This window comes from Molothrus ater, chromosome 3, assembly GCF_012460135.2.
Source record: "Molothrus ater isolate BHLD 08-10-18 breed brown headed cowbird chromosome 3, BPBGC_Mater_1.1, whole genome shotgun sequence".
NCBI classification, from domain to species: Eukaryota; Metazoa; Chordata; class Aves; order Passeriformes; family Icteridae; genus Molothrus; species Molothrus ater.
Genome location: NC_050480.2, coordinates 77783572 through 77806297, shown reverse-complemented (window position 1 = coordinate 77806297; position 22726 = coordinate 77783572). Strand labels below are relative to the sequence as shown.

At 41.6% G+C, this 22726-nt stretch overlaps 1 protein-coding gene across 6 annotated transcripts; it reads right to left on the bottom strand.

Moving 5' to 3' along the window:
- On the bottom strand, positions 1–22204 carry E2F6 (E2F transcription factor 6). Of its 6 annotated transcripts, XR_004979892.2 has the most exons (9): positions 21996–22204; positions 18023–18071; positions 16301–16517; positions 15827–15985; positions 14721–14835; positions 13307–13458; positions 4648–5669; positions 3703–3819; positions 1–1272 (listed from the first exon to the last, which is right to left on the bottom strand). XR_004979892.2 is itself a non-coding variant. In XM_036379861.2 (7 exons), the coding sequence occupies exons 1-6, from the start codon at positions 22059–22061 to the stop codon at positions 13339–13341; spliced, it is 726 nt and encodes a 241-aa protein (XP_036235754.1). In that variant the 5' UTR covers positions 22062–22204; the 3' UTR covers positions 1–1272; positions 13307–13338. The 6 variants fall into 6 exon arrangements, 4 of the variants coding, with proteins under 4 accessions (XP_036235754.1, XP_036235753.1, XP_036235755.1 ...); XR_008508269.1 differs by lacking the exon at positions 3703–3819; XM_036379861.2 differs by lacking the exons at positions 3703–3819; positions 4648–5669.
- Positions 22205–22726: the final 522 nt, after the last annotated feature.

The following is a 22726-nucleotide window of genomic DNA, read 5'->3' as shown; positions in this document are numbered from 1 at the left end:
ACAGGTACACAACTTGTGTATATAGGAGTTACATTTTTGAAGGACTTGCAAAGTCAGCCGCAATCTTCATCATTGAATATACTGATTCCAGTGTTGTCTTGGGACAAATAGTACAGTTATGTAAAGTCCACAGAAAAAAAACCCCAACATTGTTTAACATTCTTTCATTTAATTCATCTCTTGCATTGTAACGAGAGGCTTTAAATACAAGCAGCCTTTCAAACCCCATGCACTTCCAAACCAGCCTCAGTAAGACTGACACTACCACATCAATTACTAGCACAGGCCAGCTATAAAATTACAAAACCACTCAGCCATCTGTATAATTAAATGCAAACCAAAGTAATCAAGCAAATGCTAAAGAAAATGTCTTCATCTGGTAAGCTTTGTAGGTGAAGGCCTATATCTACTGTTCTGCTTGGAAAGGTATGTATCTTTGTAGGTGCGCCAGGTAGCTGCTTCCCATTTTTTCAAACAGCACATATAGCTGACAAATATTAATAAATACCAACTAATAATAGAATTATTCGTTGGTACTGTCAGTTGCTGTGTTAAAGTCAGTATCTTACGCACAAATACCAAAGAATCAAGAAAAGGAGGTGTGAATCAAAAGTGGCTGTGTAATGTCTGGGTGTGTCTGATAACGCAGGACTTGGTCTCTGCCTGGCTCTTAATTGCTTGCATAATTCTCCCCAGCTAAATAACATTGCTTTTGTTAATAAGGTAGTTTCATAGTTTCTTGGATGCATTGGGAAGACAGAAGTGAAGCTGTGAATCTAGGTTAATTGAAATGCTTACGTGATGGTGATGTGCCAGATCCTCTGCTGTAAGTCTCAGGAGGAAACTTGCAGTAAGTGTAGCTTGGAGAGTAAGGACAAAGTGACCTCAAGTTTTCCTTTGCTGCTTTGTGCATTTAGGTGAAGCTTAGGGCTCTGTGGCCCATAGGTGTAAATCAGTTTGAGAGACTGCTGTGATTTATGAAATCCTTGCTGTTATGCTGTCAGTAGGCTGTCAGTAGGTACTGTTCACAGTACCTTGGAGCAGAGGAGGGTTTCTGCTGCTCTTCTTTCTGCAGCACTTCCTTTACATGACACGTTGTAAAGGTTGAAATATTGGAAATATGCAGGAGTACAACGCTGCTGGTCCTTTGGAAGTGCTGGCCAGAGCTTCTCAAAGGTGTCTCTGCCTCCTTTTAATTTGACAAGGGGACTAGAGATTGATTCAGACCTGTCAGTTGTATGTCTGTAACAATCTCTTCCAGTGAACACGTACCTGTAAGAACAAAAGCATTTCTGATAGTTTATTCTGTATTTAAGATCAAATATTTAAACATTAGATACTGAATGGGAATTATGAGAAATGTGGCCAAAGTCCCATGTTTTCCTAGATGAGACATAATCTGAACCAGCATGTTCAGCCTGATCTGATCCAGAATTCTTTAGCAGAATGAGAACCCACGTATGCATTGTCCTTTTTCCATCCTGTGGCAGTTCATGTTACACAGTACACCTTCAAATAAAGTTCCTAGACACTGTCTTGCAGGCTGGTGTGTGGTTTTGCAGAAAATTGCATTAACAAGAAATGGGATGCCAGGAAGAAAAGGCTTTGTAGCCTTTCAATGAGAACACTCAGCAGGACGGAGGCAGAGAGGAAGGTGGCAAACTTAGTGACCTTCACAGTTATACAGCTATTGAGTTTTTGGAATTGTCATCTTGGATTTTGGTGTAAGAACCACTGGAGACACCTAATCAATCTTTCTTTTGATCTGGCTTTTTGCCATAAGTATGCAGGAACTGGCTTGGAAAATGACAGTAAAACCCCAGGCACTGAATGCTCCCTGCAATTAGGGGGAAATGCCAGTAGATGATGACTTGGATAGAGCAAGCTAAAAAAAGATGATTAGTGTAGAGGTTCCATGTGCATCTCTGAATACCCACATTATGTGTCTCTGCATTAGCACTGTCATTCCTGTGATCTGCTTTTCATCAAGACTTAGCTACTGTTAATTGTGGGGAAACCAAGCCAGTCCAGCTGATACCAGGGTGTAAACAACTACAGCGGCTGTGCCTGCTCTCAGGGAACTTGCAGGGGCTGTCAGATACCGGTAAGAAGAGTTGTGAGTGCACGAGCGAAAACACAGCTTGGCATATAAGGGTTTACAGTCTTCGAGAAATGACATCGCTTTGTATTTAAACAGCATCGGAGTTGAGGGAGGGAGGGAGGGAGGGAGGGAGGGAGGGAGGGAGGGAGGGAGGGAGGCAGGGAGGCAGGAAGGCAGGAAGGCAGGAAGGCAGGAAGGCAGGAAGGCAGGAAGGCAGGAAGGCAGGAAGGAAGGAAGGAAGGAAGGAAGGAAGGAAGGAAGGAAGGAAGGAAGGAAGGAAGGAAGGAAGGAAGGAAGGAAGGAAGGAAGGAAGGAAGGAAGGAAGGAAGGTAGGTTACTGCTTGGAAAAATACGACTTTTCTATCTGTTCTTTTGTCCAACATGGACAGTATGTTTAACTACTGTTATTTCTAGACTTGGCTGTCAAATAATAAATGGGATTACTGCATGAAGAGGCTGACATAGAGATGATCACAGTTTTGCCACAGTCTTTGGTGATGGGGGACAATATTAAAATGAAACACTACACATGGATAAGAAAAACATATCTTGTAATACTTTAATTTTCTATGTTTATGGAATAATAAAAAATAAGGTATTACAGGAGGTAATTGCAACCAAATTGGAAGAAAACTTGGAAGATTTTGATGTGAGAAAGCTGACATTAGTGGGAATTATTAGGAGACGTTTTCATGTACAATTTTTATAGGAGAATAAAACATTCTGAAGGATATCATGCTATTCCCAAAGTAAAAAGAACTCACTTCATGTAGGATAGCAATGCCTCATGAGGTGAAATAGAGAGGTAAATATTAGTTGAATCCTTGAGGATTTGTTTTGGTAGGAACTACAAGGATCAGTCCTGGTCCCTCTTGTTTAACTTTTTGACATTGGAACCTTTTTGTTTACCAGCATGAAATCCAGGACTATGCTGTTGATGCTGTTTGCATCATACAACATCAGTAGACAGTTGAGGGTTGGGATATTGCTCAGAAGATCTGGATCAGCTCAATGATGGGAATGATAGAAACAGGACATTTTAAAAATGGTAGAGTCTATAGAGGGAGTGCCCTGGGGGACTAGTAAGAAATTCTGATGTAATGTGGGAACGTACCACTTGGAAAGAGCTGAGGAGAATTACTTCAGGCTTACATTAGCTAATGAAAACATGGAATTAAAAAGTATAAATGGAATTGTAAAATTTAACAAAGATACTCAAGTGAGATAGGATAGAGCAAGATCCAGTTAGAACACTGGGACATAAATAGTTCCATTCCTCTGATTGGAGAAGAGGAACTTAAAATGGGAATTTGGCAGAGATAAAGGAACAAAGCAGCCTGTTTTATGGAGGTAGCGTGAATAACTCAGTTTTCTAGATCCAGCAGAGAAGTGAATGAGAATATGGTGGTGTCTAAAGATACACCAAAGACAGCAACCAAGGAGTTTAAGAGCTGTACAATTCAGAGGAATGCTGGCAGAAGAGCATATGCGAGTAAACTGGTCACAGATGAGCGCAGATGGGAAATAAGACTGCTTCTAGTATTCACAATGTGGGGTTAGTACAACCTTCATCCAAGTCAAGGCAGCCAGAAAATACCTACCTGCAGTGTATTAGTGCACTTTGAAAGGGCCACAAGATATGGTGCCTGGCACCACAGGGACTGGAGTCGGGAGCGTTGAGTTGGGAGCTCTCAATGTCATTTTCAGCTCTTATGTGGCTGCAGAAATAAAGGTTTGTAAGAAGCATAGGGTAGTCTGGATGAAGGTTATCAAACTATTTCTTGATCAGTTTTTCTTGATCAGTTAAAGATTTGGTCAAGTTACATTTGTGCTCAAGAACTGCAGTGAATGTCATAAAAATCAGCACAGTGTGGACATAACTAAACTGGCTGCTTTTCTTTGCTGAAAGAAAATAACCTGAAGGTTATTTCTATGCATGAACCATTAAATGTTATGTTTTAATCCAATGTAGAATATTTGTTTTGGATGCTTGAAAGAATGTCATAGCATGGATATACTTAGGATGAGGAAATCCTACTTTTGTCCAAGGGAACTTGAAGCAGAATTCTACTTCTTAGAAAGCTGTCTAAGGACTTGGTATCCATGAAGCAGGACAAAGGGGAAATTCTTCCTCACAATGAAGCTGGTGACCTGCACAAAGGCACCAAGTTTGTTGGGTCAGTGAGGGGGAGCATGAGAATCACAGCTTCCTACTCTGGGAACCAGCCTGCTCCTTTGGGAGGTGTGTCCCCATCCCTTGCAACTGGGACAAAATCAAAGTGGTCACAGGAAGGATTGAGCGTAGTCCACCTCAACAGAGCCTCTGTTAAGGGGTCTCTGCTACCTAAGTAAATGCTCTGATCATTGAGCTGTTGGGTAACTGGGGACTTTCCTACAGCACACTTTATCCCCGTCTTTGTTTTTTTTCCAGCCAAAACTATTCAGCAAATTTGAAGCAAATAGTTTAGACATGACTGAAACCACATTTTCCAGGGAATTAACTATTAAATAAATAAATAAATAAATCACCCAACTCTAACTATTACCTCTTTTAAAATCCATGATGCTTCTTTTCCACATAAATTGAAGCTTTTTTTTTTATTAGTATATGTAATTAAATGTAACAGTTTGACCCATCCATCCAGCCGGGGTAGTAAATTTGGGCTCCTTATTTATGCTGTTCTGGAGTGCACAAGCTGTTTTATAACATTTACAACTAATGCTTATTTCTTTGGTTTACTCATATTTTCCTTTTTTTTGCAGCCACTTTCATCCTATCAGTTCCAACACCTGATCACTGTAGGAGAGAGAACTCTATTATATTTTCATGCTTTTCTAGTCAACTAATTTAAACTAATAGAAAAATAAACCACTTTTTGCAGTGACTCTCATGCTAACTTGTTGATAGTTTAAATAGATTATGCCGTTCCACTAGATACAAGCTAAACTATTGGAAACAAATCAAATAAAAGGATATAACTAGATGTAGTTTTTAATAGGGTTAAAACTATTCAACCAGAACAACAAGAGGGGTTGGAATTAGATTATCATCAAGGTCCTTTGTAACCTAAACCGTTCTGTGAATCCATGACTCTATGATTTCTGGTCTGCTCTCTTGGACCTTGTAGCACTCCAAGCATTGCATCTCATCTTTCCAACTGGTAGTGTCCAAATACTCTCCCTAGGCCGCGGCGAGCAGCCCTCTGATGCATCCCTTGCAGCGTTTCTTACGACTATTGGTTGCCGTGTGCGATTGCAGCTGGCCAGGAATGTGAAGTGGTGGTTTGCTTCAGAAGCCGTGGAAGGATGGTTGCAGACATCCCTCTAGTGGCCCCGCAGTGTCCGGGACGGCGGGAGCAGCTCTGGCATCCCCGGGCTCAGCAGGGGCAGGCAGGTGTGCTCCTCTGTGCAGCTGGGTCCTCTGCGGGGCTGGGGAACTGGCAGATAATGTCTCCCTTTTTCCGGTTCACCAAAGTTTCCCTGGAAACTCTGCACCAGTTTGGGGTGTTTTGAGTGTTTGTTCTACACAAGCCTTGATACTTGAAGGCTGAACCCATCTCACAGGCCACTGTAAAAAACAGATGTACTAGGAGTTTGTATGAGGAAAGGGTTAATCCTGTGTCTAAGTTTTAACCCAGAGTGAAGAAAAACTTTGTCATCGTTGAAAAAAGAGGTAAGTTATAGTTGAAGATTAATTAAATGTTTCAGATCTTCTTGTCTCTTTAATACAAGACTGATAGAATACCAAAGTGGGGGGGGAAACCCCAAAAAACCCCAAAGTATATGTAAAATAAATATGAGGAACACTTATTTGTACATCTGTACAGTTCAGCTTCTCAACTGAAATTGTCAATAAGATGCTAATTTTGTTTATGTGTTTGAAACATTGAATTTATTTTGCTTTTTAATTTGTTAAAGGACGTGCAGCAGAAATGAGAGCCCTGGGAGAGCATCTTTAAAGATAGTGAAGAGGTCTTCAGTACTGTCTTCAGAAAGGGTGCTGTCCCAGGGCACCCACTGTAGTTACTTCATGGAGCACAGCAAGTCTGGGGATTGCCCTTGCTGGTGCTGGACAAGCATCCTATGGCAGGTCTGGGGGAGCTGGCACACTCTGAGGAGTCACTGCAGAGCAGAACTGATCAGAGTTTGCAAAGGAGATCAAGACAGTCCCCCCTTTTTGCAAATGGGCACAGCACAGAGGAATGATTTGTTCCAGAGGCAGCAAGCTGCCTGACAGCAGCAGGATGTGGTGTTGAAAGGAGATAACGGGTTTATACGTAAGTAAAACTGTCCTTAAAGGACAGCCCACCCTGAGGTTTTCTCTGTACCGAAACAAAAAGTACAGATCTCATCCTTCTGATAATGGTAGTTCTGTATCTCAGTAATTCACCTGTACTACCAGTATTACCATTGTGAATCCATTATTACTTTTAAATAAGAATTACCTATACAAAAATATCATAGTGCAACAATTAAGTAAATTATACTTAGAGCTGAACTCAGGCCCATTTCAAAGCCATAATTTGCTGTTAATAAAGCCATGGCTGAATGAGTATTTCTGGTTGAACCTCGGTTTTGTTAAACTGACTGGAAGCAATCAACTGAACACACACCACCATCCTGATCAGGTTTTGATTTCAAAGGTGGTAAAAAAACTTTTTAAGTTGCATTAGGGAATTTTTTTTTCCTTTAGCTCTGTATAATTTTCCTTCCGAATTATAAACCCTGCTTTGCTGACTTCCGTCCTTACACCCCAAAAATAGCTCAATGTGTCAATTTAAGAGATAGACAATTGGCATAAAGTCAGCAGAGAGAACATAAATGCCTGAGACGTTTTTAGGCGACATCTATGTAAACAATTGCTGTTGTCTTGTTTTCATTTCCAGGCAACTGATCCTCAGAGACACATACATAGAATACAGACAACAATATCTGGACAACTTTCCAATCCCTTCTTTCCAAGCAATTTATACTTTCTCCATGTATAAAGGAACAGTATTTTACAGATTGGGAATAAAATATATCTTGATTGGAAGATACTTGTTTTAAAGAGTCTGATCATCATCTAATGACACAAATTTAAAGTCTTTTTTGAAAGAAGTAAAATCCCTGAGCTTCAACCTGCAGTAAATTTTTAATACAGTCTAGAGTATTTCAGACCAGGAGAAACACATGATTAATCAAGAAATACACATTAATCCACATTTGCCTCTTCTGCTGCTCTGTGGATCAGGGTTGTCAATGTTTTTTGAGTCAAAACTACTTATCTCTGCATGGACTCTGACAGCCAATGTGTCAATGTTGGCAATTTGAAAGACTAGCATTTGTTTCTATCCCTTTATTCAGTTCTTTCAGATAAATCTGCACTTAAGTCTTTTTTATTACAAAAGAAAGGCAGTGCTAATGCTTTCACAGTATTTTGCTTTTACTTTGCTTTATTTTAACCTCTAATCATAGGAAGAATTAATCCTATATCTCTGTATTTCCCCCATTACTATTCTCACAGGATAGGATAATATATTGCATAATCTCAAATGTGTTTGTTTCTCTTCAGCTGAATAAATACCGAAATCACCTCCAATAGCTTCTTTCCAGCCTGAAGACAATGGCTCTGCAGGCACTTAAGGTTGAAGTTGTTTCTAAAACCAGGGAGATTTTTCTCGTGAGAAATTGTTTCTTACACAAAGGATTACTGGCACTGATGGTGAGAATGTTGCTTGGTAAAAAGGTTCTCTGATGATCTGTGGGGAGTAGCATTATCAAGTAAATCACAGTTCTAGCTCCTGACTGAATTCTGTGCAACCTGCTTTAGTGTATAGGATGGAGGCACTGTGTGGATATTGTCCTGTTTTTGTAGGTGTTTTAGGAATTGTGAAAAGATCACAACTAACTTCAGGGAAGCTTGATTTGATCCTTGAATGCCCAGCTGACAGCAGAGTGTCTGGTATTGGCCACAGTGCACTGCGGTCCAGGAGAGCTCCAAGGGTCTCACTATGGGCTGGTGTTTATAGGGTCACAAGAGAGTTGGCTTTAGTCACAGTAATTTTCCATCCTGGCCACAATTCAGGCAGGTAACTTTATTTGAAAATTTGATAACGAAAATTTTACTCTGGTTAGGTTGTTGTTCAGGCAACAAAAATAAGTTTCCAAGGCTGTTCATTAAAACAGGAGCTTGTTAGACAGCAAAAGTTTCTGGGAGAAGAGTGTTTCTGATAAGCTCAAGAGAAGCTCAACCAGCTGCTGTTTGTCAAGGCTGAGACCTAATGAGCATTTTTGGGATCACAGTGTGGCTGGGGTGGGGGGAATGCACCCCCACAGTGGGCTAAGTCAATAAAAGAGTTGCAATGTGCTGAGCTTGGATCTTTGAATTTGCTGTTACAGCTTCTAGGATTGTCTTCTATAACCCCATCCCTTAACCTAGAGTCAACTGGAAACACCACTTCATTCATGGATCACAAGATAAGGAGCTTCCATCAGCCCACGTCCACATGGTGGGTGTCTGGAGAGCGCAGCTCCAGACCCTCAGATCACCCATGGTCTGCCTGCAGGAGTGGCAGGGAAGAACCAGGGTGCCATACATGGACAGAACCAGGCTGCTCTTTCTCTGCAAACATTAAATTTTCTTCAAAACACAGATCGTGCTTTTCGACTAACAAGTATCTGAGTCCTTCAGTAAACATCTACACATAGTGAGAAGCCTCATCTAGATTTATATAACCTACACAACCAAGAGTAGTTTATACAATTTTAGCCTCAATGCACTTCTCACAAGTTACTCCAGGCAGATCAGAAGTGAAACCAAAAATAGCAGATTTGTGCTCCTGATAAACCCTTCAGCAGTTACTGAGGTCCCAGCAGGGTGCAGGGGCCAGCCCGTGCCAGGATCATGGAACACAAGGGTTTAGAGCTTGCAGCCAGCCCCAGCAAGCTGGGAGCAGCTCATGGCCTGGCTAGCAGATGAACCTTGCCACTGACAAGGACTTTCGAAATCAGTGCTTAATTATGCTTATAAAATGAGGCTCTTCACACACACCAAAAAGATTATTCAAAATGAAGAAAATTGCTGACTTTCAAATGCTTTCCAACAGACAACAATTTGCAGGAATCTTCTCTCTCCTAAAAAAATCACATTATTTAAAACTGTAGTTCACATCTGAGAACTCTGACAAGTGAATTCCCACACCAAGTAAGGGCTGAACTGGCAACCTGCAGTGCTATTTACAGTAAGAATCAGGAAAACCAGGAATTTAATAATTATGGGTCCTGGCTGTTGCTATTGCTGATTGATGCATTAACATTCTTAACCATTCTTATTGAAGGGAAGGCAGAAAGAGTACTAGAAACTTTTAATTTATCAGTCCTCAAATAGCCAGGAGAGCTTCTTACACATACAAATGTACTGAAAATGAACAGATGTAGACTTGGCAAAATAATAATCTCTCAGAAAAAAAGTCAAGCATTACTACACAAATTCAGAGTAAGGTCCTGTCACATTTATGAGTGAGCTTGTAACTTGTGTCTAAGTTCAGCATCACTCGGGAATTTTTCAAGTCCAAGCTGAATCTTTTCAGCTAATTAGTGCATTGAGCTTATACAGTACATTGTTTTCCAGTATCACCAATGGGTAATACTGTACATAACCAAGTAGCAAAAGCAGTGGTTTAATCTTCAAAACTCCATTCGTTCTGCTGAAGGTGCACTATTACAACAACAGATGTATTAAACAAAATAGTAGCAGTATAATTGTCATATTACAGCTTCTTCCATTTCACTGTGACAACTGTGTGGCTAAAAGCATTAATTATACTGCTAGAAAACCTGTACAAATGAGTGAGGAAAAGCAATCGCTAGAGATTTGTTCAAAATGAAAAATCCTAATGTTTCATTTAAATGGATTGTTGCACTGTTGAAGACAAACTTCCTTAACATTTTTAAGATGGTTATTTTGTAAAAATGTACTTCCTTACTTTTTATATAAGGTAGGTAATGGCTAAGAGTTAGAGAGTCGGTTTAAATATTAGGAAGAAATTCTTTATTATGAGGGTGGAGAGGCACTAGAACAGGTTGCCAAGAGAAGCTGTGGATGCCTTATCATCTCTGGAAGTGTTCAAGGCCAGGCTGGATGGTGCTTTGAGCAACCAGGATGAGAGGAAATGGCCTCAAGCTGCACCAGGGAGATTCAGGTTGGACATCAGGAAGAATTCCTTTACCGAAAGAACTGTGAAGCACTGGAAGGTGCTTCCACTGGGAGGTGGTGGAGCCACCATCCCTAAGGGAGTTCAAGGAACAACTGGATCTGAATCTCAGTGCTATGGAGTACTTGACATTGTGGCGTTTGGTCAAAGGTTGGAGTTGATGGTCTTGGAGGTCTTTCCAACTTAAATACTTCTGTGATGTAGGGGAAGCTGTCCCTGCCCAAAGCAGGGGCATTGGAATTATGTGACCTTCAAGGTCCCTTCCAACTCTAACTATTCTAGGATTTTATGATCATGTAACAAAAACCCACCCCAACATACAGCATTCAGAATTAGTTAGTGTTGGAAATTTTTATACATTTTATGGGAAACATCGTCCTGAGTTGTTGAACTAGTGTAGGGGGAAATCAATGCTTCTCTTTTGCACAAACCTCCCCCCCCACCAAAACAGAACAGCAATGTAAAACATCAAATAGAGTTTGCCATTTGAACAGAAACCAGTCACTGAAAGAAAAGGACAATTTTCCTGTGCAAAAAAATGCTTTCTTAGTTTTAACCCTCATTCCCAGCTTTACTGGAGAAAGCACCTTCCTCATTTTTACCCTGTTCTATGTATTCATTGTGCTGTCACTTTGCTTTTATTTATATTACAGCTTAGCCTGTAGTTTGAATTTCACAGACAAAAAAATAGTATCCTATTTTTTCCAGAAGTCCTGTATTCTGGAGCTTGAAGTTGATAGGACAGATATAAAAATTCAAGATTACTTTCTGACACAAGATTGCACTTGTTTTTTTTTCCTCAATTTGCAAAGTATACTACTATGCATTTCACAGAATTAGGAACCTTGTGGGAAACAGAGTTAATTCACAATCTGTATTTAGGTATATTTATGCTCATCAGTGTCACCTGTGCCAACTTATTTGTATTGTAGAACATAGGGCATTTAATTTCACTGCACCTGTCTAAGATACCTGTAGAGCTGCTGGCTAGAACATGCAGGGTTTAATTAGCTTTGATGGTCTCACTTGTGAGTAGATGTATAGTTGTCAATACTGTGTGACCCAGGGACTTAGACTTCCCACTTAAAACCAAACCTGCCAACCCACCCCTACAGAAACCATACTGGGATGAAGTGAGCCCATGCACAGCATTTGTACAGTGACAGTTCACTCCCTTAGAAAATCCAGCATATAAATTCAACAGCTTTGTTTTATGGATATGAAAGATTAATAATACAGACTTAATAGTCCTTAAGTATTTTACATATTTTTGCAAGCTGAGCCACAAAGACGTCACGATACTCAGCTAAGGTTCTGCTGTACGTAAACTCCAGAAACTGGAATGGACCAACTTAAGTAGTTATCTATCATTCTTTTGAAAATTGCTACAGTACTATGGCATCACAAGATCCAGGTCTAAGTGTTATCTGACAGTACCATGTAAAACAGATTTTAGGTTTTCACGTAATTTTAAATGCTTGTAGTCACTCAGTGAATTGCAGCAAAGGCAACCCAACATGTATCATTAGACTATTTCGTATTTTTGTAAGCTTATTTTATTTCTTTGCTGTACAGAGGCAGAAATGCAAACCATCTCAATAAATGTACATCAGTAACTACCCAGAAATGATACAAGTATGTACACAAAGCCCAATTATTTCACTTCAGTGTTGATACCATAGTTCATGTAGAGCTGGATACAAACAGCACTTACACAGTGTAAAGCATAACTCTTGGGATATTTACATCTTGTTCTTCATATCAAAGGCTTTCAATACACCAGTTCTTTGTTACACTTGTGTTTGACAATCCTGCTAGTAGTGCTGCCTCAGAACTGAAAAGTGCATTTCTTCATTTTATACATTCTCACGCAGATTGTGAACCGCTCCAGAAATTGTTCTCCAACCTTAATTTTTGGAAGTAATTGATTATCTTTGTTTTCTGTCAATTAAAATTTTAAGGTAAAAAACTATTTTCCCAAAGCTCTGTAGGTCATATGCAATTAAGAAAACAAAGCTCCTAAATGCAACTCCAGAAACTGTTGTCTTTTGACTTGGGAGGATAAGCAATCCTGTGAAAACACTCAACCAATCCACTGCTGGATTTTTAAAACACTTTGGAACATTTCAGGTTACGAAGTTTGCAGATCCAAGCAGTTTGGAAAAGCCCTATAATACAGATATTTACATTCTATATTAGATTTTTGTGTTGCAATTAATCTGGCATCTCAAATGTTTTTTTTTTCTTCCATCGGAGATCTCACTTTAAAAGGAAAGTAAAAACGGAATATGATTACTCTAATTGTAGAAAATACAATTTTGAGTTATTCCACAAGCAAAATGAATTTAAAAAATGCCTGGGATGAAAAAGCCAACTCTCCCCTTCACCTATAAAGCAGCACTTCTAAAGATAATTTCTTTCTTTGTGTTCTGAGCTACTGCAATTCCTGCCAGATTTATTTTTACGCCACAACATCCTGCAGCACTAGGCTTCTTCAGAATCTCTATCCCATCCAATCTTGTTTTAGGAGATTAAAATACAACGTTCCCTCTTCTGTCTGCCCTCCCTTAGGGCAGGAATAAGCAGTAGCACAGTCTCGTTTAAAACAGCATCATAACTCTCATCATAACTCTCATGGCAACAATCTGAGCTGAGCAAGACTCTGTAGTGCAGCAGCTGAGAGCTGACACATGGAGCTGAGAGCTCCATCCATGGGCTCTGACAGGAAATCAGCAAGGAGCAAAGGAAGGAAAAGGCCAGGGAACAAGAGTGCCTTGCTCTGTGTGCATGTGTCTGACTCTCTGACCTCCTGTTGCTGTGAGGTAACACAACAGCACAGACTTCTCTTCCAGGCTTTTCCTGTACTCCCACACATCTTGGCCCACAATCTATGCTCTGAAAATTACACTTGTTCAACAGTACAGCTTACAGCTTTATCAGAATGATATGATAATCTTAAGAAAATAAAAAAAAAATACACGTGGATAAAAATGGAAACGGAGAATGTTACCTTCATCAGGATAAAATGATGTCTCAGTTTCACTAGATATGGACAGTATCCATATCTTCACAAGTGTCAGCACCTGGATTCTCTTTTTCCACCTCACATAGATACACGTCAATGGGTCCTTTCGTGCTCTTCACATGCACTTCTATGTGATCCTATAAAACAGCAACTTGTATATAATTCAAAGAATAAATCTTATACATTCTTTATTTTTGCACTTATCTTAAAGACAATAGATTAAAAACAGAACAAATACAGCTACTTAAAATTGTTACTGCTTCCACATAAATTATGACATTACATACATTTGTAGGACAACTATTTTGCAGAATTAAGCTAACAAGCTTTCATTTTTAATGAATGTGCATTTAAGTATTTGTTTAGTCTTTCTATTGACTTTCAGATATATGACCAAGACTGACTTATGTTTAGGAAGAGTAACAAAATTTAAAAACTTGACAAAACATTGCCATGAATCTGACAACAAACTGGAGCACAACGCTTTAACAAAATAGTAAAGCAACTAAGCCTAATCACTTCTACTGCTTTCTTTCCACAGACATCATGTGGCAAGACACAGAGCAAATAAATCTTAATGCATGATGGAGAAAATACTCTGTTCCAATGTACAACTTTTGAAATTCTGCCTTTTTATTGCTTCAGGAGGCATCTGGAATTTTATCTTTTTCATCTCCACTGGATGACAGCTCCTTTGACCAGGGAAACTACTGGAGGTCTATGTAGTGGATCTAACTCTTTGGTTCTACTGATTAATTTCCTTTTCTTAAGATATCCCCACCTTTCTATCCACATAGCAAGGCAACTTCAATGACTATGCAATTATCAAAAATGCTCATGCAAAAAAGAAAATGGAATTAAAGCTCTGTTTGTTATCTTAGGCTGTCTTCCAGGATTTGCCCTCTCAGAGCACTACCAACAGTGGGCTCCCAGTACACAGGCCCCACTATGCAGCTGCAGCACTGCTGGGTGCAGGGGCAAAGGTCTGGCTCCTCTGAGAGACAAGAATGGAGCCTGTGTATTGCACCGTGGGGTGAGGATAGGGCACAGCCCCACTCCATGAAAAATCCCTCTAGATATCATCTACCAGAGTGACAAAAAGTATTCTTTTTCCAACCATACTGTACATTGCATACTTTATTACAGGTTTTCCATTCTCTCTAACAAAACCAGGTAACTAAAGCTCAGATACATTTATGGCTTAGTAATTTAGGCAAAAAGAAAAATACAGCAACTAAGCTTCTAAGACTATTATCCCTGCAGCACTGTTCAGTGGAACACAAGAACATTTAACTACCACTATCTGCATGACAGAAACTGGAAATCAATTACTGACTGCTGCTGCAAAAAATCAAATTTATAAACTTTTGTTTCTTTAGGAGAAATGTATAAAACTTACGTCTTTAGGAACTGGTATTTCCAATTTGGTTTCCTCTGGAGCTTTAATTGCAATCACAATCTGTTCCTGAAATGCCTGAATGCTTCGGATATCTTGGTACGTCACATAAGCTAGTGTATACATTGGTCAAGGATTATGTAAAGTAATTTGCTAATGGGCAGAAGCAAGAGTGTGATGTCAAGATATGTTGAGGCAGAATACCAACTTCAGAAAATTAATCAACAATTCAGCAGAGGTTAATATTAGCTTTGTAAAATGAAGTATCAGCTAATGGTAGAAAAATACTTTTCTGTATTTCCAGGAAGGAAAAAAGACTTTTAGAAATATATTCAATGTTATAAAAAACCCCAAACAGTCTTCACAGATGTTGTCATAAGTCTATAAAGCCAAAGGAGTACTGTTCTTCAGGAATTACACTCTTGTTTTCTAATAGCATGAAAATAATTTCCTGAGACACTGTAGAACTATTTTCTGAAGCAGTAAGGTATAAAGAATATTGAGCACATTTCATTTGTGCACACCCCTTAACATCTTGCCAAACAAGGGAGCGAAATAATATTTTATTGTAACCCAAAGCCAAAATTCAATCTTTATGCCAAATATTAAAATGAATCTCTTTTCTATTGTCAAAACCCATCTGGAAGTCAGAGCTGCACTGGAATCTCTTTCAAGAGAAGGGTATTAGGATATAACCAGCATACCATTATATCTCCTTGGCAACAGGCCACTGGGACTCCATTCTGAGTCCTCTCTGTCATCTCGCTAAGCATCTTGAGCTCACTGGTGGGTCAAAACCTGCCCCTGAGCCGACTCAAATGGAGAGAACAGCGTGATGGTCAGGTACTAAGACTATTCCCCACTTCATTCTTCTGCAGTGGAAAGGACAAACAAGCAACACTCCTCTGAGGACAGGCTAGACTGTCCATGATACTGCAAAGCAAGGCACAGGACAGGCATGCTCAAATGCAAAATAATCAGAAGTCTGCTGTTATAAAACTCATTATCAAGCAGTACTGCATACCTGTGGTATCAGCCTACACTTCTTCCTAGATAAGTATGTGCAACCAAAACCATCTGTTAAAATAATGCAAGAGTTGAAAGGATATTTTGCATTTTCTTTGTCATCTGTTAGTTCAAATATCTGATGAGCACAATTCTTGATTAATTCATCCAGAGCTTCTTCCATGGCTGATAAGTCAGAAAGTTCATCTTTAAGGTTCTGCTGCTCTGGTGCTTTTCCAATAAGTTGGTCAAGACTGTTACCTCTGGAAGAATATGAAAATTGTCTAGCATGTTTGTATAAATAAAAGCATGTTTATCAAACATCAAGTATACTAACAGCAAACAGTAAGAAAGTCTGGCATCCTTTTTTCTGCTGAAATATGCTTCCATGTACTTATGCACTTGATACTTGTTAATGTATTAGGTAATTCACATAGCATAAGGAAGGATACAGAACTTAAAATATTATCTATGAGAAATAACTTAATATGCTTAAAGATACTCTCAAAGTTATAAACATTACTCAACACTGTTGGGTTTTACTGTTTCAGAAACTAGAAGCTTCAAAGCCAACTCACATCCACTGGATATGATTCTTAGATCTTTTCTGAATCAAGTCGATGCCATCCAACACATTGGTGATGTCATACACTCTTCGTTTTCGTACTCCAAGTGTTGTTGCTACTTCATTTAAATCAAGGACACCGTCTGGAGCTTTTCTGAGAAGAGCCATAAATTTTCGTGTCAAAAGCACCAAGGATGCATCAAATCGAGGCCTTTTGATGTCCACAGTTTCTGTAAAGTTTTGGTAGAATATTTAGGGTAAGCTACTACATAAGCATGAAGTAAAAAAAATGATAGTGATGAAGTAACAATGAAGGTAAAAGTCTGGAAGCACTGCAGTCTTTAATCCTTACATTGCAATGGCACCATATAAAGCCTATTAACTACACATACCTTCATTTGTTTGCAATGATTTTATCTAAATAGCAAGCATACATTTTTGTGCTTTCAAAATTCATGACTCCACACTGCTAGTATGGATATTAATAACTGAGTAACTGTATGCTCTACAGGACATGGGATCGGATCACTGACCAAATACCAACGAAACCTTTGGTTAACTATAGACAGTGCTGAGGTGCTGCCAGAGAAACAGAGCTCTATCTCTGCTGCATGACACTATTAGAGTATTTTTTCACATCTTTTTGGTCCAGTTTCACCAGCACACCTCGCATGTAACCATTAGGCAAGGTTCACAAGTCAGCTTGGCTTCAGGACTGTTTCAGCCTGCACAGGACCTATCTGCTCTGAACTGAAGAATTTAGTATGCAGACAAACTGTTTGCACTATCTGTTCTCAGGGCAAAAGAACTAGTCATTCCATTGCCTGATTTACTAATACAACAAAGATCTGCAGCTACCCTGACACCAGGGTTTAAAAGATCCCTGTGCTATGTGTATTCATTACCACCATATTTGCAGAAAGAGCAGAAATCCCTGATGAATAACTTGAGATTGTTATTTATGTATGCAAAAAGCACAAAAAAGCACCCACTTCTGAGTCAGAAAGTCATGATATGCACATGCTCATTTGATACTAGCCAATAAAAGATAGTCAAATTCAGCTGTTACTTGTCTTTTCTCCTGTAAAGCAAACCCGGTATTTAATCTGATCAACCTGGGTCCCCTAGCAATATTCCAGTCTAATGCTCCAAGAAAAGGTGAGTGTGTAAAGAAAGCACCTTAGACAACACTTTTACTTCAACCATCAGTATTTTTCCCAAGATGAATGAGATACACACTTTTATTCATAATGTATCACACCCATTCCATGGCTGCAAGTTTGTGCACTACTTAACATGAAGTGACAGGTTCAACAACTCAGTTTTGGACTGTGTTACTGTCAAAGGTGTGAAGCAATTTAGCTGGTGAGAAAATAAACAAAAAAAACCCAAAAAACCCAACACCCAGAAATTCACTCAAGTTTATTTCCACATTTATTAACACCAGTTGAAATGCAACATTTGGCAGTATGTTGTTCCAGTTTTCTCTAACTCACTTTTCCTGTGCACTATTTTCTATATAGCAACGGGGAGGCATACTTGCAACAGATCTGAAGAGAAAAAACTATAAAGAATGTATTGCTTCACATCTGTTATTTCAGTCAGTGTTCAGCATTTTTCCTGCTCTGCCGATATTAAATACAATTTTTCATTTGTCTACAGCATTGTAGTCACATTGTAAAAAGGCATGACATACTGCAAAATTAATTTTTACACATGACACACAGCAACTTACTTTTCACAAGCTGTGTGTCCTTGTGCACATTCAGGTCAATCATTGGTGCCTGAGGAAATAAAAAGGGAAAAAACAACTGTCATAAAATGCTCTCTACAAGGGGAGCTTCTTTAGAAGAAATCCTCCAATCTTCTTTAGATGTTACAGCCATCACAGCTCTGACAACTCAACAGCTATTACTGTTAAGTGTCATTAGATTAAAGGAATACATGCTTTTTAATTCCTGCCACAACTTTCAGCCCTTTATCTCAGCACAACTCACTCGCACAACTCACTGTTTTCAAAAACAGGAAACACCATTGAACTCAGATGCTCAGGGAAGCTGCAACCTCTCTTGCTTCTTCTGTTTCAATTCATGGCCATTTCCTTTCAGTTGCCCATCGTGTACAACTGTAAAATACCTGGTAACCTTTAAAGTTCTTAACTTGCTTGCAAGTATGGAATGAAACTTGTCTGGGAAATTTGGGTTAGATATTAGAAAAATGGATCTTCACTCAGAGGGTGGTTGAGTACTGGAACAGGCTCCCCAAGGGAATCAGTCACAGCACCAAGAACTCAAGAAGCTCTTGGACAATGTCTCTCAGGAACATGGTGTGACTCTTGGGATTGTCCTGTGCTGGGACAGGAGTTGGACTTAATGATCCTTATGGGTCCTTTCCAACTCAGGATATGCTATGATTTTACTGAAGGGCTGCAGTAGCTTAACAAGTTCTCTCAGGAGTTTATTAACAGCCTTCCTATCCTAGTGAGCCTAAAACAGGAACAGCATTCCAAGGGCAATCTAACATTTGCCAAGTAAAGAAAAAGAATAATTTCCCTCAATTTACTGTTCTGCTTCATATGCCTCAATGTCAGGACACAATACAGGTGCACATTTAGCCCACTGTCCATGAGGACCCCAGGTCCTTTCAACAGGCTAGTCCCCAGACTGTACCACTGCAGGGTAAAGGCAAGGCTTTAACTCTTGATTTTCAACTTCCTGGGTTTATGAGGTGTTAGATGACCCCTTCCTCCAGCCCATAAACCTCACATCCTCCACCTAACAACAGGCCCTAGGACAGACTCTGCCAGGCACCCACCAAAGCTGCTCTATCACCCCCCTCCACCAGTGGTCAGGGGAGAGATATAACAAGAAGTTCATGAGCTGAGCTACGGACCAGAAGAGATCACTCCCCAAATACCATCATGGGCAAAACAGACTCAACTCGGGAATATTAATTAAATTTATTACCAATAAAATTACAGCAGTATAATGAGAAATAAAACATATCTTAAGAAAACACCTTCCCTCCACCCCTCCCCAAGCTCTACCCCATCCACACCAGCAGCGCAGGGAGGTGGGAATGGGGGTTATGTCAGTTCATCAAATGCTGTTCCTGCTGCTGCTCAGGGTGGAGAAGCCTTCCTCTACTTCAGTGTGGAGGTCCCTCCCACAGAAGAAAGCACCTCATGAACTTCTCCAATATGAGTCCATCCCACAGCAACAGCTCACCAACTGCTTCAACGTCCATCACTTTCCCTCAGGGTGCAGTCCTTCAGGCACAGCCTGCTCCAGCAGGGCTCAAGGGTCACAAGTTCTACCAGAGCCTGCTCCAGCATGGGCTCCACTCTCCATGGATCTACAGGTCCCTACTAGGAACCTGCTCCAGCATGGGCTGCCCACAAGTTCACAGCCTCCTTTCAGGCATCCACCTGCTCCAGCCTGGCTCTCCTCCATGGGCTGCAGGGTGAATCTCTGCATCCCCATGGTCCTTCATGGACTGCAGCTGAGGCTGCAGGGAGTCTCTGCTCCAGCACCGGGAGTACCTCTTCTTCCTCTTTCTCCACTCACTTTGGTGTCTGCAGAGTTGTTGTCTCATATATTCTCACTTCACTCTTCTCTGGCTGTAATTACAACTGTATAATAACTTTTTTCCCCCCTCTTAAATATGTTATCACAGAGGCACTAGAATTCTGATGAATTCTGCCTTGGCCAGTGACAGATCCATCCTGGACCTGCCTGGAATTAGCTCTGCAGGACATGGGGGAAACTTCTGGCAGCTTCTCACACCCTGCAGCCCCCCACCTGCTATCAAAACCTGACCACAAAAACCCAATACAGGTTTATACAAGCCCAAGGTTTCCTTTGTTTGGGGTCCGTGCTCCAGCTGTTGTACAAGATTAAGTTATTTTTAGGGTCCAAATGTCTGAGGCTCTGCTCTGGGAAACCTGGGGTTAATCTGGTGAGGGGACCTTGGGTGTGTGAGTGTGGGGGTGCAGCTGCAAAGGGGCCTCAGTTCCAGCTCAGGTGGTGTGAGAGTGACTGACAAGAGTGGCTCTTGAATGGTCAGACAGGGAAATTTCTTCAATATTGTGACCTTTGACATTCCTTGCTAGTTTCAACACTACAACTTTGGCTTTCCAAGCATCATATCTGCATGTCCAGGCACTTTTTATCCTTGTTTGTTAGGCTGTCCTTCAAGTCTGTCCTGTTCTTTTTGCCATGAGTGTCATGATGAAACGCGTTTCTCCTTACTGATTTCAATATCTTCAGCTCCTCCAGCTTCCAAAGCTGCCTTCCCAAAAATTTCAACCTACCTCTTGGCAGAATAAGCTGGAGTCTTGAAGACTCAGTAAGCTGGAATCCAGGTTCTGCACTTTACTACTAACCTTCCCTGAATATCCCACTGTTAAGAAAACTTCCCAGTCTGACCATTCATGAGATTCCCTGTAAGTCTCATGCTGTCACTGCTGGGACTGAAGCCCCTTCATGGTGGACTGCTTCAGTGAGCTATTCCTCAGTGGCTCAACCCCAGGTTTCCCACTGCAGAGTCTCAGATGTCTCTCCATAAAGCAATTTATTCACGGTGAATAAACAGCCCAAGCTGGTACCTCCAAAGAGGGATTCACAACAAAGGAAGCTCTAAGTTTTTATATCCTCATAGTCTACTCAGACAAATCTTGCCCTGAGTTCTCTGCTCCTGCTGTGTCTCCCCATGCATCTCTCTTTATCCATCTTGGCAGTGCCACCACCTCTGTGTCCTTTTGTTACCCAAAAGGTTGGCAGTTCATGGCTTCTGCTGCGTCTCTCAGTTTCCACTCACCTGGTCAGTGCCACCTTCTTCCTGCCCTTTGTTATCCCAAGGGTTGGGCACTTCATGGCCTCTCGTCAAGGGATCCCACTCATCTGCTGCCTGCAAACTGAGCTACCTGCAGAGATGTAATTCCCACCCACTATTCCACGGCTATCACAGGCAAGGGCTGTTAATGATTACCACATCTTTGACCTCCCTGTTTATAAGAAGCTGACTGAGGAAAGTATCACCCACTGTAAACTCATCTAAGTATCTACATAAAGAAGCTGTGCCAAACACTATTTGCTTCTTACAATCATCACTTCAATTACCCACCAAAAAAACTTATGTGAACTCTTTCATGGCCTTAAGAAAATACTACCAAGTAAACTTTAGCCCAACTGACAAGATTATTTAAGGAAAAAAGTAATGTATTTAAAATATATCACAAAATTAAAAGTATGCACCATCACGATTAACTAAAAAACATGTAACTTTTTTTAAAGTCTTACAAAATAGACTTTTTTGCAAACTACTTCATAGCATTGCTAAAGGTAACGGTGGCAGCTGCATGTAAGATGATCACAGACGTTAAGAGGAGAAAACACATTGTAGTCCCCTTTTCTCATACTCAGCTACACCATATTTAGCTCGATTAAGAGGCTGTAAGTGACACAGGCGAGAAAAACCATCCTTTTGCATTTTAGCACCTTTCCCGGGAAGCCCGCCCCAACGCCACGAGGGAGGGAAGCACCCCAATGCTCCTCTCGGCTACCACGCTGCCTGGCCCGTCGCATCTTTCCCGCCCAGAGACGTAGGCCGGGCTTTCGGCCGCCCCCTCACAAGCTCCGCGGCAGGAGCGCAGCTGCAGCGCCGTCCCGCCCTCTCCCCATCCACGGGCAGCGCCTCCCGCCATGTACCTCACTCACACGCACCGAGTCCGGCTGCAGCGGCTTCAGGCGCTCCCACTGCTCAGGGCTGGCCATGTCCGCCCGGCCCCGCGACGAGGCGCTGGAGGAGGCAGAGCGCACAGACGCCCTCACGCCGAGGTTCCGAGCCGCGGCCGGGCGCGGGGCGCCGCGGGGCCGCTGCCGCCCTCATCGCTGCCCGTCATGGCCGCGGCTCCCGCGCGCGCCTGGGGCGGGAACGGGCGGGAGCCGCGCACGCGCCCTCCCCTCTGCCGCCGGGGCGCGCGCGGCGCCGGCGCCTTCTCCCTCTGTTACCCATCGGCCCCCGCGGCGCCTTCCCGCCCTGCCCGGCTTCTCCCGGCTTCTCCCGCCCCCCGGGACAGCCCCCGCCTCTCCCAGCGCCGGCAGGAATGCGCCAAATCAGCTCCTTTCCTCCCCTTCCCTCCCGTCAGCCTGTCAGACCGGCGCAGGAAACGGTCCCGTCGCCCCCGTCCTCGCCTTTGCGACAGCGACAGCGCACTGAGCGCTGCAGCGGCCAGCGTGGGTTAAGGGAGGAATCACAGAATATGCTGAGTTCGAAGGGACCCACATGGATCGTCGAGTCCAGCTCCTGGCTCTGCACAGGACACCTCAGGAGTCACACCATGTGCCTGAGAATGTTGTCCAAGTGCTTCTTGAGCTCTGCCAGACTGGTGCTGTGACCACTTCCCTGAGGAGCCTGTTCCAGTGCCCAACCACTGGTT

Bases quoted from the DNA above. Each gene is read 5' to 3' on its own strand.
- E2F6 (XM_036379861.2), bottom strand. From the start codon at position 22,061: ATGGCCAGCCCTGAGCAGTGGGAGCGCCTGAAGCCGCTGCAGCCGGAC. The intron at 15,986-16,300 runs GTGAGTTGGCTT...ATATTCTTCCAG, and splicing joins AAGAATCATATCCAGTGGAT to AGGTAACAGTCTTGACCAAC. The intron at 14,836-15,826 runs ATATCCTTTCAA...ACCAATGTATAC, and splicing joins GATGACAAAGAAAATGCAAA to ACTAGCTTATGTGACGTACC.